Source organism: Gobio gobio (genome assembly GCF_949357685.1).
Source record: "Gobio gobio genome assembly, chromosome: 10".
In the NCBI taxonomy this organism is placed as follows: domain Eukaryota; kingdom Metazoa; phylum Chordata; class Actinopteri; order Cypriniformes; family Gobionidae; genus Gobio; species Gobio gobio.
Window position 1 is genome coordinate 41,737,699 of NC_137116.1, and position 14,349 is coordinate 41,752,047.

Here is a 14,349-nt window from a genome sequence, read left to right on the forward strand (position 1 = left end):
TAAACTATTTTATATTTATATAAAAATATAAATTTCATTTTTATATCATTTTTGTATACATGTACATGTTCTTTTGTGTTCAGCAGAACAAAGGAACAACTTGAGGGTGAGTAAATAATGACAGGATTTTCATTTTTGGGTGAACTATCCCTTTAACGTCATCTTAAAAAGAAAATTGAAATCCCTCAATTCCCTCTGTATTCTAGCTTATGCTACTCTAAGTAATGTCCAAAACTTAGTATCCCAGGCACTTTTTGTGATTTTTCGTCTCTTCATGACGGATCGCTTCCTGTATTCCTCAGTTGTAAGTCGCTGTGGATAAAAGAGTCTGCTAAATGAATAAATGTAAATGATGATCCACTGACAACTTATAACTTTTTACTAATTAGCTGGTTTGTAAATAATGTAATACATAATTTAGAAATGATAAATTTATCATTAAAAAAGTATGAAAATACAATTACTAAACACATTATAGAGATGCTTATAAATCAAGAATAAAGCATTTATAGCTGTATTTATAAACTGCTTATTAATTTCTATTAATGCTTTATAAAGGGTTAATATCTACTAATGCTTAACTACTGCTTCATAGCGTGCAGTTATTATAAAGTGTTACCAATAACATTAAGCATGCCACACGTATGTAACAGTTATGTTGTCCAGTCTACTCTCTGGGTCCATCTTAAACTTGTTGTTTCAGGCCTACCATGCTTTCCATAACCTCAGAGAACATCTGTTTTTATTTTACTGTAATATTGTTGCGAGGCTGCTTGATATGCACACTGTAGTTGAATATTTTACTTAGAGGAAACTTTAATACAGATAAGATTATTAAATAATTTCAACTCAAATCAGTATTTCATATCTATGGGCCCTATCATACAACCGGCACAATACGATGCCAGGTGTTTTTTGTGTTATTTAAAGGGCACCTTAATAATATGCGCCTATGGGCGGGTGCACAACGCGTGTACACTCTGCTTATTACACACATAGGGATGCGCAGCAGAACATACACATTTTTAATTATTAAAAATAAAAGGATTCCTCTCTGGAGAAGCGTTCCGTTTTTCTGCTTGCAAATTCCGCCATGTAAATAGCAATTTTTTTTTTATTTTTTTTTAGAATGCAGTGCCAACCACCATCATCGACATTGTGTGAAATTCACATAGTGGTACTGGAATTTGAGGGTGAACAAAAGCCTGTGGTGGCAGAGGAGCACAAAAGCACAGGCTGAAGCATCATAAGGGATGGATATGTTCCCATCAAGCTGGAAGACAAAACAGAGAACCACAGGGGAACGGATGCAGCAAATTTATTTACTATCCACCTTTAGACTGCAGCATGTCAAAATAGGGTGAAAAAGCGACCATTTGCACATCTGAGGAAGAATAAGTAGAAGAAAATGATGGAATACTACAGTAATTCAAATCAGCATGGTGAGGAATTTGAGAAATCAAGACATGTTTTAATCAACATACAATTTGCCCTTAATCAAGCCTGTTTTAGTGACTCAGATTTGAATTATTATACATTATAAATATCATCAGAATATGTTTTATAAATGTAGATAGGACATTTCTTTGTCTTTCATTCCAGCTTGATGACTCTTTTTGTCTTTGCCTGCACTGTTACAGAATTACCACACCCAAAAAACGTGTGAGCGCAAACACAGATGCCCTCTTCTGGTCAGGTTGTAGTCTGGTCTCCCAAAGTGAAGTTTTGAATAATTTTGAATATTCTCATGTTATTGCTATTGTATTTCATTTTAATCAGATATAATTCAGGACATAAAAAGGTTCATCAGAAATAATGCATGCATTCATTAATTACCACTGTCTACTAATTAAAAAGGAAATATTCATATTAGTCATATTTTTCTACTTAGACTTAGACAGTAACACCGTTTTTAAAGGAAGACTTGTTGACATGTTTTTAGATAGATATACATCAATGGATATTAACAAACATCATCATGTAGGAACATGCCTAGAACTGTTTTAAAATCGTAAAACTTGATTTTTGTTTGTTGCCTCATTTTTGTTCATACTACACTATACACTTGGAAAAGGTTTCACTGAAAATGTGTGGCTTTTATAGATACATGTGAGGCTTCATGGGATGGACAATGGGATAAGGGTGTCAGCCAATTCAAACTGTAGTCCCTGTAAAACAACAAGACATTGCTTTGTCACATTGTCAGACTTTCAAAAACAATGAGCATATTCTGTGAATTGAATCTATATTTTTGTTTTGATCATCCTGAACATAATATTTCATTGTGTATGTAATTTGTCTAAGGATTAGTTAAGAACCTGAGAGGACCTGTTGATTTTTTGTCCTTTCCTCTTCTGAAACTCTTCCTCATCCACTGTCCACACCGCTCCCGTCCTCCCGTCCACCCGCACAAAGCATTTGTGGAGACTAAGATTGTGTCGCACGGCATTCTGAGAAAAAGGTTGAAGCAGTTATAAATCAGGAAATATAATTTTACATTTATATGAATTAGGTATAGTGGCGTTTAGTGAGATTATTCAGCATGTTTTTATCATATCAACAGCGGCACCATGTGGACAAAAATATAATATCCCAAAGTGGAGTTTGATATGATGATGTCAGGATATCAGAGATAAACCTGCTGAAGGTTGGAGCATATTTTGTTTCAATTAAGACAATTAAATCAAAAACACAAGTAAACCTTTCAGTCTCTCACAATATAAAAAAAAATTAAAAGAAAAATGCTTTAAATTGAGTTTTGAACAAAACAGAGATGGGACTGTTCCTAGGTCTCAAACTGATGGTTAGTTGGGTGCGACAGAATGTTTTGTACCTTCCATGTAGGAGAGTTATGACGGAAATAATAAAACATTCTTGTGAACCAATTGTAGATTTCATTTAAAGTCCGCTGTTTCTCTGGGGCGTCCAGGATTGACTGTAGGAATCAATGATAAATCACATTTATACATTTATATAATTTTAAAAAAAGCATTAAAATGTATATAATTGTACTTACTAATATAATATAATATAATATAATATAATAAATATAATATAATATATATGTACTTACCCATCTAATTAGAAAAGCATATGTATATGGCGGTCGTATATTGGCATGTTTGTAGTATTCAACACCGCTAACCAAATCTGTAATTGGCAGAAAACCAAATTACTTAACAGAACATCACACAATAATTCTTAGAAATTGACCGCAAACACTCATTTGTGCATTGTGTCGCTACATGTTTTGCTGCTGGGTAATGCAAATGAGTCAGTCATTTTCGATAACTACCTATCAAATGTGAAATCAAGTTTTTATAATTGCTGGCTTATGAGCAACAACTCCAGCTGAGGCTGTGTGAACTACTTTTGGTCCAGATTTTAGGCAGCCTTTGTGGTCTGCAGGCATGCCAATTGTGACAGGAAACAAGCAAAATCACAACTCCAACTGTACATAGTGGTAGACCACCAACTTTCTACTGTCTGGCCAATAACATAAATGGAAAGGAAGCAGAAGATGGGCGTGGCCTTTATCCGTCTGTATATTTTTCAATTCCACTTAATTGGATTTTTCTTGTTTAAAGAAACTCTTTAGTTAGATCATGTGTGTTTAGGGGCACAGCAAGATGTGTATTTTGGGTTTTAGCAGGTTTTACCTGGCAGCAAGTGTGGTGGGGGTATGTGCCAGGGTTCCTGTTGTACCGCTGCTTCACTAGCGCTCTCCGTCCTGCCATCTGGCTCCCCCAACAGGGGCAAATTTAGTGCCAGCGGCCTCCACCGGCCTGAAGCAGCTCCCTGATGGAGAACACACAAGTCAGCCCTTAATATGAGAGCGGCAATGAGCACAGCTAGGTTGCCATAGACATCTTGAAATTAGTTCAACTGCACTTTGTATAGATTTACTGACGTTATGAATTCACAAAAAGGAAATGTCATGTTAACTATGAGAAATGCTATTTCTGTATGCTCTCACGAAACTTGTGGCAGGCTCAAAGAGTATTCTGAAGAGTCTTACAGTACATGTCGAGATGCAGTCAAAGAGTTGAAGGTGGATTTGCATGGCGTGAAGTTTCTGCTTCTCCTGAATGAGCTGAAGTCATCACAAATAGCACATTAGAGCCAGTGGGTTCTCAAACCACTTTTACCAAGATGTTTGATTCTTTTGGGTTCACACTCAATGACTCAAAACCAATGAAACCATGATTCACTTTCAACACCTCATTCATACATTCATAATAACTGATGATAATCAAAAATGCACAGAGCAAGACTTGTGATGCTTGTGTAATGATTGTAAGAGATCGTATCTCTGTTGTACCTGATTCTCCATGTGGCGTACCAGATCTTGCTGAACCTGCCACTGTGCAATAGATTTCTCATCTGTGCTGTGGTCTCGGTTCAGATGTCTAGGTTGAGAATCAGAAAATGTTCAGTTCGAAATTGATAAGATTCCAACAATGGAAGCTCGCTTATGCTATTTCATATATTGAAAAAAAAAAAACAGACTTACCTAAAAAAATGTGTGTATCCTTCAAAGACTTTATCACAGCCTGGCCAGCGACATTGCCCATTTACATACAGTGAGCTGAAACTCTGCATCTCTGTCTGGACAGGGCTGAGAAAGCCATGAGATGTGTAAATATGCATATTAATGAACATTTATTACCTTTATGATTTTTTTCAGTGATACTTACCTGTGATGGTGTGAGCTGGGAGATTGTTTCCTGTCAGCAACAGCTTGTATGGAAATCTGTGCGCTGTGACCGGTCTCTTTTCTTCTGTTCATAGCTACTGGGTGACTGTCATTTGCTAAGGAATGAGGCAAAGCAGTGCACACCTGAGAATACTTTAACAATATTTGTTTTCAGTTATTATATTATATTATATTGTTTTTTTATGCACATGTATATGTTATACTCATATTTATTATATTATATTGTTTTATATGTATAAATAATATATTTTAAACTATATAACTCAAGATAAATTAAAATGTATTTAAATTATGAGTATTTTCATTATGTATTAATGTATATATATATATATATATATATATATATATATATATATATATATATATATATATATATATATATATATATATATATATATATATATATATATCATGAATAATATATTCTCATATTTATATATATTTTTATATACATTTGTGGTCAAATGTTTACATACACTCAAAAAAATGTAAGCCTTTTTTAAGATTTATGGAATTACATTTTTTTCCATCAAATATAATTTAACAATTAAGTAATTTAATTGAATAATTGAACAATCCTTAATTATTTATTCAATTAAATTACATAAGGATTATTCAATTCAATCTGATGGAATTTTACTATTAATTAAATTGTGTAAATCTTGAAAAAAGGCTTACGTTTTTTTGAGAGTAGGGTTATCTGCAAAATGTTAAAACTTATATAATGGCAATATTACTAATAATAATACATATAATAATAATTAGCAGTATAGTAACAAATTAATTTGAGTTTAATTATTCTTTTTTGTGGACAATATGTAAACATATGTTATATTAAGCTTATCTATGAGCTTATTCAGAAGAGTACAACATTTTAAAAATGTTATGATCCCACTTTAAAAAAAAAAAAAAAAAGGATTTTGCAGATTCTACAAGGGGTACGTAAACGTATGACTTAAACGCTATTATATAAAACATAACTACAGCACCTCCTTCAGAGAGGGTTCAAAAACTTTCTTTTGAAACCTTTTGAGTCGAAACACTTTGAAGAGGTTACATGCCTCAATTTATGTGTTTCAAAACATAGTTGCTTGACAGAACATGTACATATGTGGAATATAATGATATCTCTATGGATTTCACTACTTTGACTGTCAAGAAAAAATGGAAAGTTTGAATAATTCATTGGAACACAAACCCTGGAGCAGGAGAGCTGTAGAGCGGAGTACAGACGGCCTGATCTGGCCAGCTCGAGAATTCTGAAACACCAGCTGAAGAAACTGCATCCGTTCCTCATCACCAGCTCTCTGCACACGTACACAAACACACCGATAATCACGCCTAAACCCTCTCCACAATAAAAGCCATTCTCTGAGAGCTTCATGTAGCTTTTAAATATCAGTAGCTTATTCATCTACCTGGCATAGTGGATGTTTTAAGTATGTTGAGTTGTTGGAAGGAGCAGTATGGGTGTGCTGGACTGATGCCATTGTCTGAGGGTCAGAATTCTACAGAAATCATATAGCAAGAAAATTTAAAACACATCGATACACTAAATACAAAAACTTGAGTCTTTATTTAAAGCATTGAAAATACCAGAAAATGAAGCTCACTCACAGAACGTACAGCAGATGAAGGATCTTGCACGCACTGGGGTGAAGAACGTTCGTTCATCAGAGGGGGAGATGCAATACGCTCTTCTTTCAGTTGTGGCTGTCGTTCATTTTCTCTCCCACTCACCCTCTTGTCACTTTCTCTCTCAGACTGAGGCATTCCTGAATTCAAGAGTTTGACATATACTTACATTTCACATAATACGAATGAAACTTTAACTATATCTTTGGTTACGGTTGACTTAGTGTTGTAATTTTCTGTATTAGACTATCTGGAATAATTGCTTTAATATACAATTCCTTTTGTATTGTATATTGTATTGTATTGTAAGTAATAAGTATGCATGTATTTATTTAAATCAACTATCCTTATATTACTTTAATTATTAGGGACAATTGTCTTTGACACTCTTTAAATTATTTTGTTTTTACTTTATTCTTTTCTATGGAATCATTTGTTTTATATACCTTCAGTACCTTCATGAACCCCCAAGTTTACCCAAAAATGGAAAAAAGCAATGTCATCAATTACTCACCCTCATGTCATTCCAAACCCATAAGACTTACGTTAATCTTCAAAACAAATATGAAAATATGTTTAATGAAATCAGAGATTTCTGTCCCTCCATTGAAAGTCTATTCACCCTAAACTCTGACGCTTCAAAACATTTATAAACAGATTGTAAAATAAATCCAAATGAATCAAACTGTTTAATCCAAGATTTCTGAAGAGACAGGATCGCTTTATTTGATGAATCGATTTAATTTAGGCTTTTATTCACATAAACATTGATCAGCAAATAATAAACAGAAGCTCAACCATAACTGCTTGATGTGCGAGAACAAAACTCAATGGTTCTTGCGGAAGCTCAAATGTGCCGCATAACACACAAAAATGAACCTCATTGGTTCTTATGAAAGGTCAAACTTGCTGTGTGACTCGAGAAAAGAACCTAATGGTTTCTTATGAAAGCTCAAACGTGCTGCATAACATGAGAATGAACCTCATTATTGTGGAAGCTATAACGTGCTGTGGAACACAAGAATGAACCTCATTAGTTCTTACAGAAGCTCAAACATGCTGCGTAACACGAGAATGAACCTCAATTGTTCTTGTGGAAGCTCAAACGTTGGATGCGTAACACGAGAATGAACCTCATTGGTTCTTGTGGAAGCTCAAATGTGGATGCGTAACACGAGAATGAACCTCATTGGTTCTTGTGGAAGCTCAAACATGGAAGCGTAACACGAGAATGAACCTCACTGGTTCTTGTGGAAGCTCAAATGTGGATGCGTAACACGAGAATGAACCTCATTGGTTCTTGAGGAAGCTCAAGCGTGCTGAGCAACGCGAGAATGAACCTCAACGGTTCTTGTGAAAGCTCAAACGTGGATGCATTACACCAGGACAAGCCTCATTGGTTCTTGTGGAAGCTCAAACCTGCTGCGCAACAGGAGAATGAACCTCATTGGTTCTTACAGAAGCTCAAACGTGCTGCGCAACACCAGAACGAACCTCAATGGTTCTTGTGGAAGCTCAAACGTAGATGCATAACACCAGAACAAGCCTCATTGGTTCTTGTGGAAGCTCAAACGTGCTGCGCAATAGGAGAATGAACCTCATTGGTTCTTGTGGAAGCTCAAGCGTACTGTGCAAATTTGATCTTAACCGCTCAATTCAAATGGATTAGTTTTTCGATCTCTTCAAGAACTTTTTGAGTGGTAGTTACGTGCGTCGACTGTCAATGGAGGGACAGAAAGTCTTACAGGTTTGAAATGACGAGGAGGAGCAAATGATGACAGAATTTTCATTTTTGGGTGAACTAACCCTTTAAATATGTTGTAAATGCATGCAAAAAAGGCAAGCCTTAAAAAAAATTATTGAGTAGGTGAAAGAAATATTATTTACATTCGCAGAAAACCAATAAGGTGCTGATAGATTACATAAAATTGCATTTAAAAGGAAAGTATGGCATGCATGTAAGGAATGTGAATCCCAGGAACACAGACCTTCTTATGGTGGTATTTTCCCTGTAAGCACCGAGGGGTGTGAATAATTAAAGCAAAGTGAGTGAGACTACTAGCGTTCAATGTGACCATGTGTGGACAGACTATAATTTACAGTAACCACAAGACCATAATCATTTCTGACAAACCTCTAACCTCTAGCTATCATTTTTTTAGGTTAAAGTCTCCAGAAAAACATAAACACGAGAGTTGCTTGAATGCGAACCCAAAATGTGCGTGACATCTGTCTGTCAGACAAGACACACACCTCTCCCACCTCAGGAAACCACATAAACACACTTTGCATTTTGCAAAAACATGCACAAAAGAAGCAACCCAGGAACAGGATAAGGGATATAAGACTTTAGAATGCGGTTGATGATGTTATTGAGTCTGAGTTCAGATCAGAGCGTCTTTAACAATAAAATGATTTGTTTTCATGCACACCTCTGCACTTAAAACAAACATCAAATGCAAGCAAAATATAGTTACTGATTATTACTCAGTACTTAAATATATATTTACACTGTAACAATGACACCTTAAAATAAAATGTGACAAAATACCAATAATTTCATGGCTTGCATTATTATTCCTAGTCAGTCGCTTTTCTAGAGAATGTATGGAGTGTCTATCACATATGTAATTTTGCTTTCAGGTTCACACAACTCAGCGATGGAATATTACTCACTCATCTCGTTTGAACCTTTTTCCTCTTTTCACATAAGTTGTAGTTTTTAACAAAATCTAAGTGAAACTACATATGGGAATCAATATTTGTCAGCTACTTTCCTTTCCATCTTTACCACATGAAACAAGTTTAAAAACTGAACTTTTTTTGTTATCCAAAAAAAATTGAGAAAAAACTTAAACTAAATGACTCACAGTGACCATAACTTTATCTCTTTTATCCTCCCACGCTCATATTTCCATTGTTTGAATGTTTGAAGGCGTACATACAGTAAACATAAACAGTTCCAAATAATTTAAGGAAATATCTCAATTTCATGTGCGACATACATTGTATCATACTGTATCATAATTTGCTTGGTTAACATGATTAAAATATTATTCAGAGGCGTTCAAGTAAAATAAAAATTTTTTAATAGTCATATAGTTTGAGAAGGTTTTCTCTGGTAAATGTTTATGCATTGTAAATATTTTAATTCAAATCTTCAAAACCCCAACATAATCATATGATATTATGTGCATGCAGATAATGTAAATGCAGATTTGAGTATTATAATCCCAAACGGTCTCATCTAAGGCCTGCATGCAATAATTTGTCACCAAAGTTGTCATTAAATGACAGGCACTATTAAATCAACGAAAACAAGCAAGTAAATATTCACCAGTTTTCTTTACCTTGTGCCTTTGTAGTCGGCCGTTGTCTTCCTGTGCCGTTCTGGTTAAAAACGAGAGTGAAAGGAACTTTATAGGATAAAAAAAGACAATCTGAAAAAAAAGAAAGAGAGAGATAAAATCTCACATCAAAGGAGTAAATGCAATGTTAGATTCATCAATTTATATCAAAGGTAATGGATCATGAGGTAATGTAATTCTTCTATGAATGGCTAAGGACACACCGGAGACCATCTAACACCTCAGTCTGCAGGGGTTGAGTACAAGTTTGTGTAAGATTAAAGACAATTCATGGTACTCTTCAACAAATGCTTTATGTAATGTTAAAGTGTCTCTCTGAGAAAGGTAAGCACAATATTAAAAGGAAAAGGGTCTGTTCTTGTACATTTTTATTTTATCTTGAGATTTAGAGCCAAAATATTATTTAAAGATTATGTTTTTTGTTTTTTATTACATATGAAAAACCAATTATAACAAATGAAAAGCTTTTAATAAAATTATGATTTTAGTAATATGTCTCATTTCTGCTGTACTATATCATCAGATTTTAAAATATAATTACTAATAATTATACTATAAGATTATATAGACTATAGTACAATTAATTTGCATACATTGTATACTATCATTTGTACAATTAAGTATACTATAATTAATTTGTGAGTTTTTTCTTGTAATATGTGAGCCGGTTCTGTATTTCCATTATATTAGTGCTGTCAAACGACAAACGACATGCATATATTTAAGAAAAATAAATGTATATAATATATATTATATAAATATATACACATGCAAATATTTCTTAAATATATACATGCATGTGTGTGTATACATAATAATTATACACAATACACACATATATTATGTAAACACAAACTTTTATCTTGGATGCAATTTATCGCGATTAAGGATTTGGCAGCACATGATTGATATATATATATATATATATATATATATATATATATATATATATATATATATATATATATATATATATATATATATATATATATATATATATATATATATATATATATATATATGATATATATATCATATATATATATATATATATATATATATATATATATATATATATATATATATATATATATATATATATATATATATATATATATATATATATATATATATATATATATCATATATATATCATATACATATCATATAACATATATAATATTTTTTAAATAATATATATTATTCACCGGTCTATGGTCCTCAGAGACAGAGATTAGTAGTAAATGCAAATGTAAAGAAACAAAATGTTTCCAAAAGATCAGCAATCATTTTATCATGCAACACATCTGTTAAGTTGTAGGAAAGTTAATCTCATTTACGCTTTAGTAAATTGTTCAGTTTTCACGGAATAGTTTCCACAGAGCTGAAGTGCATTTTAAGACTCACCTGAAGTTGCCACCTTCCCACATAGAATGTGTCATTGCCAGTAGTCAGTATCCAGCACTTATTTATACTCAGCAAATACTCAGCAAATACTCTGTGTCATCACAAAGGAAACAGACAGTATTCATAAACAGCTCTTGAGTTTGACAGAAACATTCCAGCGAAAAAAGTGTTTATTTGGTGTCAACCGGTGAATCCTGTATGTAATAATAAATAAAGAAATAAAAATCATACACAGAGTTATACACATCATTTCATCGCTGACTTTTAAGTTTCCTGAGAGCATCTTTTGTGCATCATTTTTAGTAATACTTAATATGATTTGTTGTTTGAGGGAGATATGTTTTCCTGTGGCTTAAAGTCTTTATTTAATCTGTGTCATTACAAAACCAGCAAACACATTAACAATGATGATTTTAATAATAATTTAAAAGAATCCTAAAGTCTCATGATCATGATCATGATCATTTTGATTGTGAATCTTTTTTCCTTCCAGTTTTCTTTTCAATACTAAAACAACAATTGCTCCCTAGAAATTACATGATTTTTTACATAAAAATGTAGCTGTACATATATGGCAGTCAATGCATAATTCCTCAAAATTATACATGTTATTGTATGTATATCGCATTTAATATTCACAGCATCCTTTTGTGCCACTATCATAACTAAATACGAGAAAAGTCTGAAGGAGTAGAAAATTATGTGTTAACGATTTCCACTGTGTCATTCATCAAATGAAAGTTGCTTTATTGTCATTTCTCTCCTACCATATGTGGTATAAGAAGAAGCCTAGTTACAGACAATAAACGTACACATTCGACTTCATAATGACTAAGTTACAATTGTTCACTCTCATGTCGTTCCAAACCTATATGACTTTCTTTCTTCTGTGAACACAACAGCATATATTTGAATATATTAAAAGTGAAAAAATAGATATTTTGAAGATTTTTGTTGGTAACACTTTATTTTAAAGTGAAATGGTTACACGTTACTACATGTACGTAATAACAGTAAATTATGCATAATTACAAGCAACTAACCCTAAACCAAACCCTAAATGTAACTCTATAGTAAGTATTACTCTTTGAGTAAGTAAAATGTAACTATTTCACCTGTGTGTTTGTTACAGTGTAGTTACATATTTAAGTACTGAGTAATAATATATAACTACATGTACTAACTGGGTTACGGTAGGATTAGGATTTGGTTGAGGGTTAGTTGTATGTAATTATGCATAATTTTCTGTTATTACTATGGTAAATACATGTAACATATGTAACAAGGACGCTGTAAAATAAAGTTTTACCAAATAAAGTTTTTTGTCCATGCAAAGAAAATGCAATGGGGTCAAATGTTGTTTGAACACCAACATTTTTCGAAATATATTTTGCGTTCAACAGAGGAAAGAAAGTCACCCAGGTTTGGCACAGTATAAAATATCCTAAGTGAGACCTGTTGCACTTTCTCACTGAATAAATCAAGCTGGAGGAAAAATCCTTAGGGAAGATCAACTTAAAAAAGTGCGCTGATTCACTTGGCAGCTTTCATAACCTTTCAAATCTTTAAGCTGCGAGGGCCAGAACTGACGACTTTGACTTCAGCAGTACGTCTGCTATTTCTGAAGTATGACATTTTCGTGGCATCTGTATCATGCATCTGTATGTTTCTGGATATCTGCCTCTGTAGATATTTATCCTTTTTCACAAATGTGAGTCAAATGGGTTTTAAGTAGTATGACTCAGTATTTCTTATTGTAGGTGTTCTCTGATTCAGCTGATTCGGATCCGTTTGCAGGCGTAAAATACTGATTTTACAGTGTTGCGACATGACCTCAATATCCATGAGAGAATTTTCACATAAAGTGCCAACCAGTGTCTGACCAAAGTGCATAGGCTGTTGTTGAAATGTGAAACTGTCTGGGATTTTGAAAACTGGGTCTCTCTCTCTCACATTGTTTTGTGATACATGTGAACTTGACCTTACAATTCTAACAACTGCCATGTAAACACGTTTTTCATATGTGATCATTTAAATATTCGTATGTTATGCCTATTTAATTATATTAAGGCACACTGCAATAAAGCAGAATCAGTGTGTCCATTTCAAAACGACTAAACTTAAAGTAGGGCGTAATTTTAAGCAAACAACAACTAAAACTGCTGCTGCAATCACACAGGAACACACACACAACATTTCAATTTACATAAATGGGACTGTCCTCACAAGAGCAAACGACAATTTTGTTTTGATGAGAATTCTTATTTTTGTGGTTGGCAAATGTCACACTTGTCTTGTTCTGATTTCTGATAAGCTGCTTTCTGATTTCCTATGAAAGCCCGTCAGTGATCGTCGACAGTCACATGATTACATGCCATCAAATTTGCACAGATAAACACTTTCACTGGAACGAGCGACAAAGCTCTTTCTAATTACAATAAAGGAGCGCTCACTTATTGCAAATAGGCTACATCTCTTTAGAATGCATGAAATAATTCCATGCTGCACTTACATATTTTATTGGTCTATATCCGTAATTACAGCCCATTCTTAAAAAAGCTGATATTTGGACAAGGCTCATGCATTAAACAGCTGAACTGCATAATGGGTGAGGGATGGATGCTGATGCAGCCGCAAGCGGATGTTAATTCATTATAAGTCTTATTTTGAGCCATAGACTATGAAACAGACTTTTTAAGTCAGTTTTCCCCTGAACTGGCCTATGAGGTACCAATCAGGGTGAAGAATTGAAGAGTATGGTGAGCATCCATCTGTGCTGACAGACAGAGAAGGATCAGACATTGTGCTATTATATATATATATATATATATATATATATATATATATATATATATATATATATATATATATATATATATATATATGATTAAGATCATAAAAAGGTAATTATATTCAGAATTATATGTGTCAAAATTCTATTTGAAAATGATAAACACTGCAATTAAATTAACTTTTTTAAAGAAATTGATATTTTATGAATAAATATGTAGGCTATATATGTAAATTGTATGTGATCATTTAAATTGTATTTTAAAATAACATTTATTTAATAATTCATTAATTCATTTTTCATTCAGCCATTAGTGACAAAAAGGCCTCAATGTAAAAATCAATGTCATCACAGTGTCTTTACTGTGATTAAAACACAATATATGGCCAAATTAAGTGTTTCTAATACTTTGAAATAAGATGGACTAAGCA

At 33.1% G+C, this 14,349-nt stretch overlaps 1 protein-coding gene across 1 annotated transcript; it reads right to left on the bottom strand.

Moving 5' to 3' along the window:
* Positions 1-1,755: 1,755 nt before the first annotated feature.
* foxp3b (forkhead box P3b) lies at positions 1,756-11,157 on the bottom strand. Its single transcript, XM_079827262.1, has 14 exons — positions 11,128-11,157; positions 9,703-9,792; positions 6,335-6,492; positions 6,136-6,225; positions 5,916-6,024; positions 4,698-4,812; positions 4,514-4,618; positions 4,322-4,409; positions 4,019-4,093; positions 3,660-3,798; positions 3,074-3,150; positions 2,834-2,935; positions 2,319-2,450; positions 1,756-2,168 (listed from the first exon to the last, which is right to left on the bottom strand). The coding sequence occupies exons 3-14, from the start codon at positions 6,488-6,490 to the stop codon at positions 2,118-2,120; spliced, it is 1,239 nt and encodes a 412-aa protein (XP_079683388.1). The 5' UTR covers positions 6,491-6,492; positions 9,703-9,792; positions 11,128-11,157; the 3' UTR covers positions 1,756-2,117.
* Positions 11,158-14,349: the final 3,192 nt, after the last annotated feature.

What these genes read in the sequence shown, in the direction of transcription:
- foxp3b (XM_079827262.1), bottom strand. Translation starts at nt 6,490, where the DNA reads ATGCCTCAGTCTGAGAGAGAAAGTGACAAGAGGGTGAGTGGGAGAGAA. An exon ending in CTTCATCTGCTGTACGTTCT is followed by an intron (nt 6,226 to 6,334) that starts GTGAGTGAGCTT and finishes TGATTTCTGTAG; the next exon opens with AATTCTGACCCTCAGACAAT. An exon ending in CCCACCACACTTGCTGCCAG is followed by an intron (nt 3,151 to 3,659) that starts GTAAAACCTGCT and finishes TGCCAATTACAG; the next exon opens with ATTTGGTTAGCGGTGTTGAA.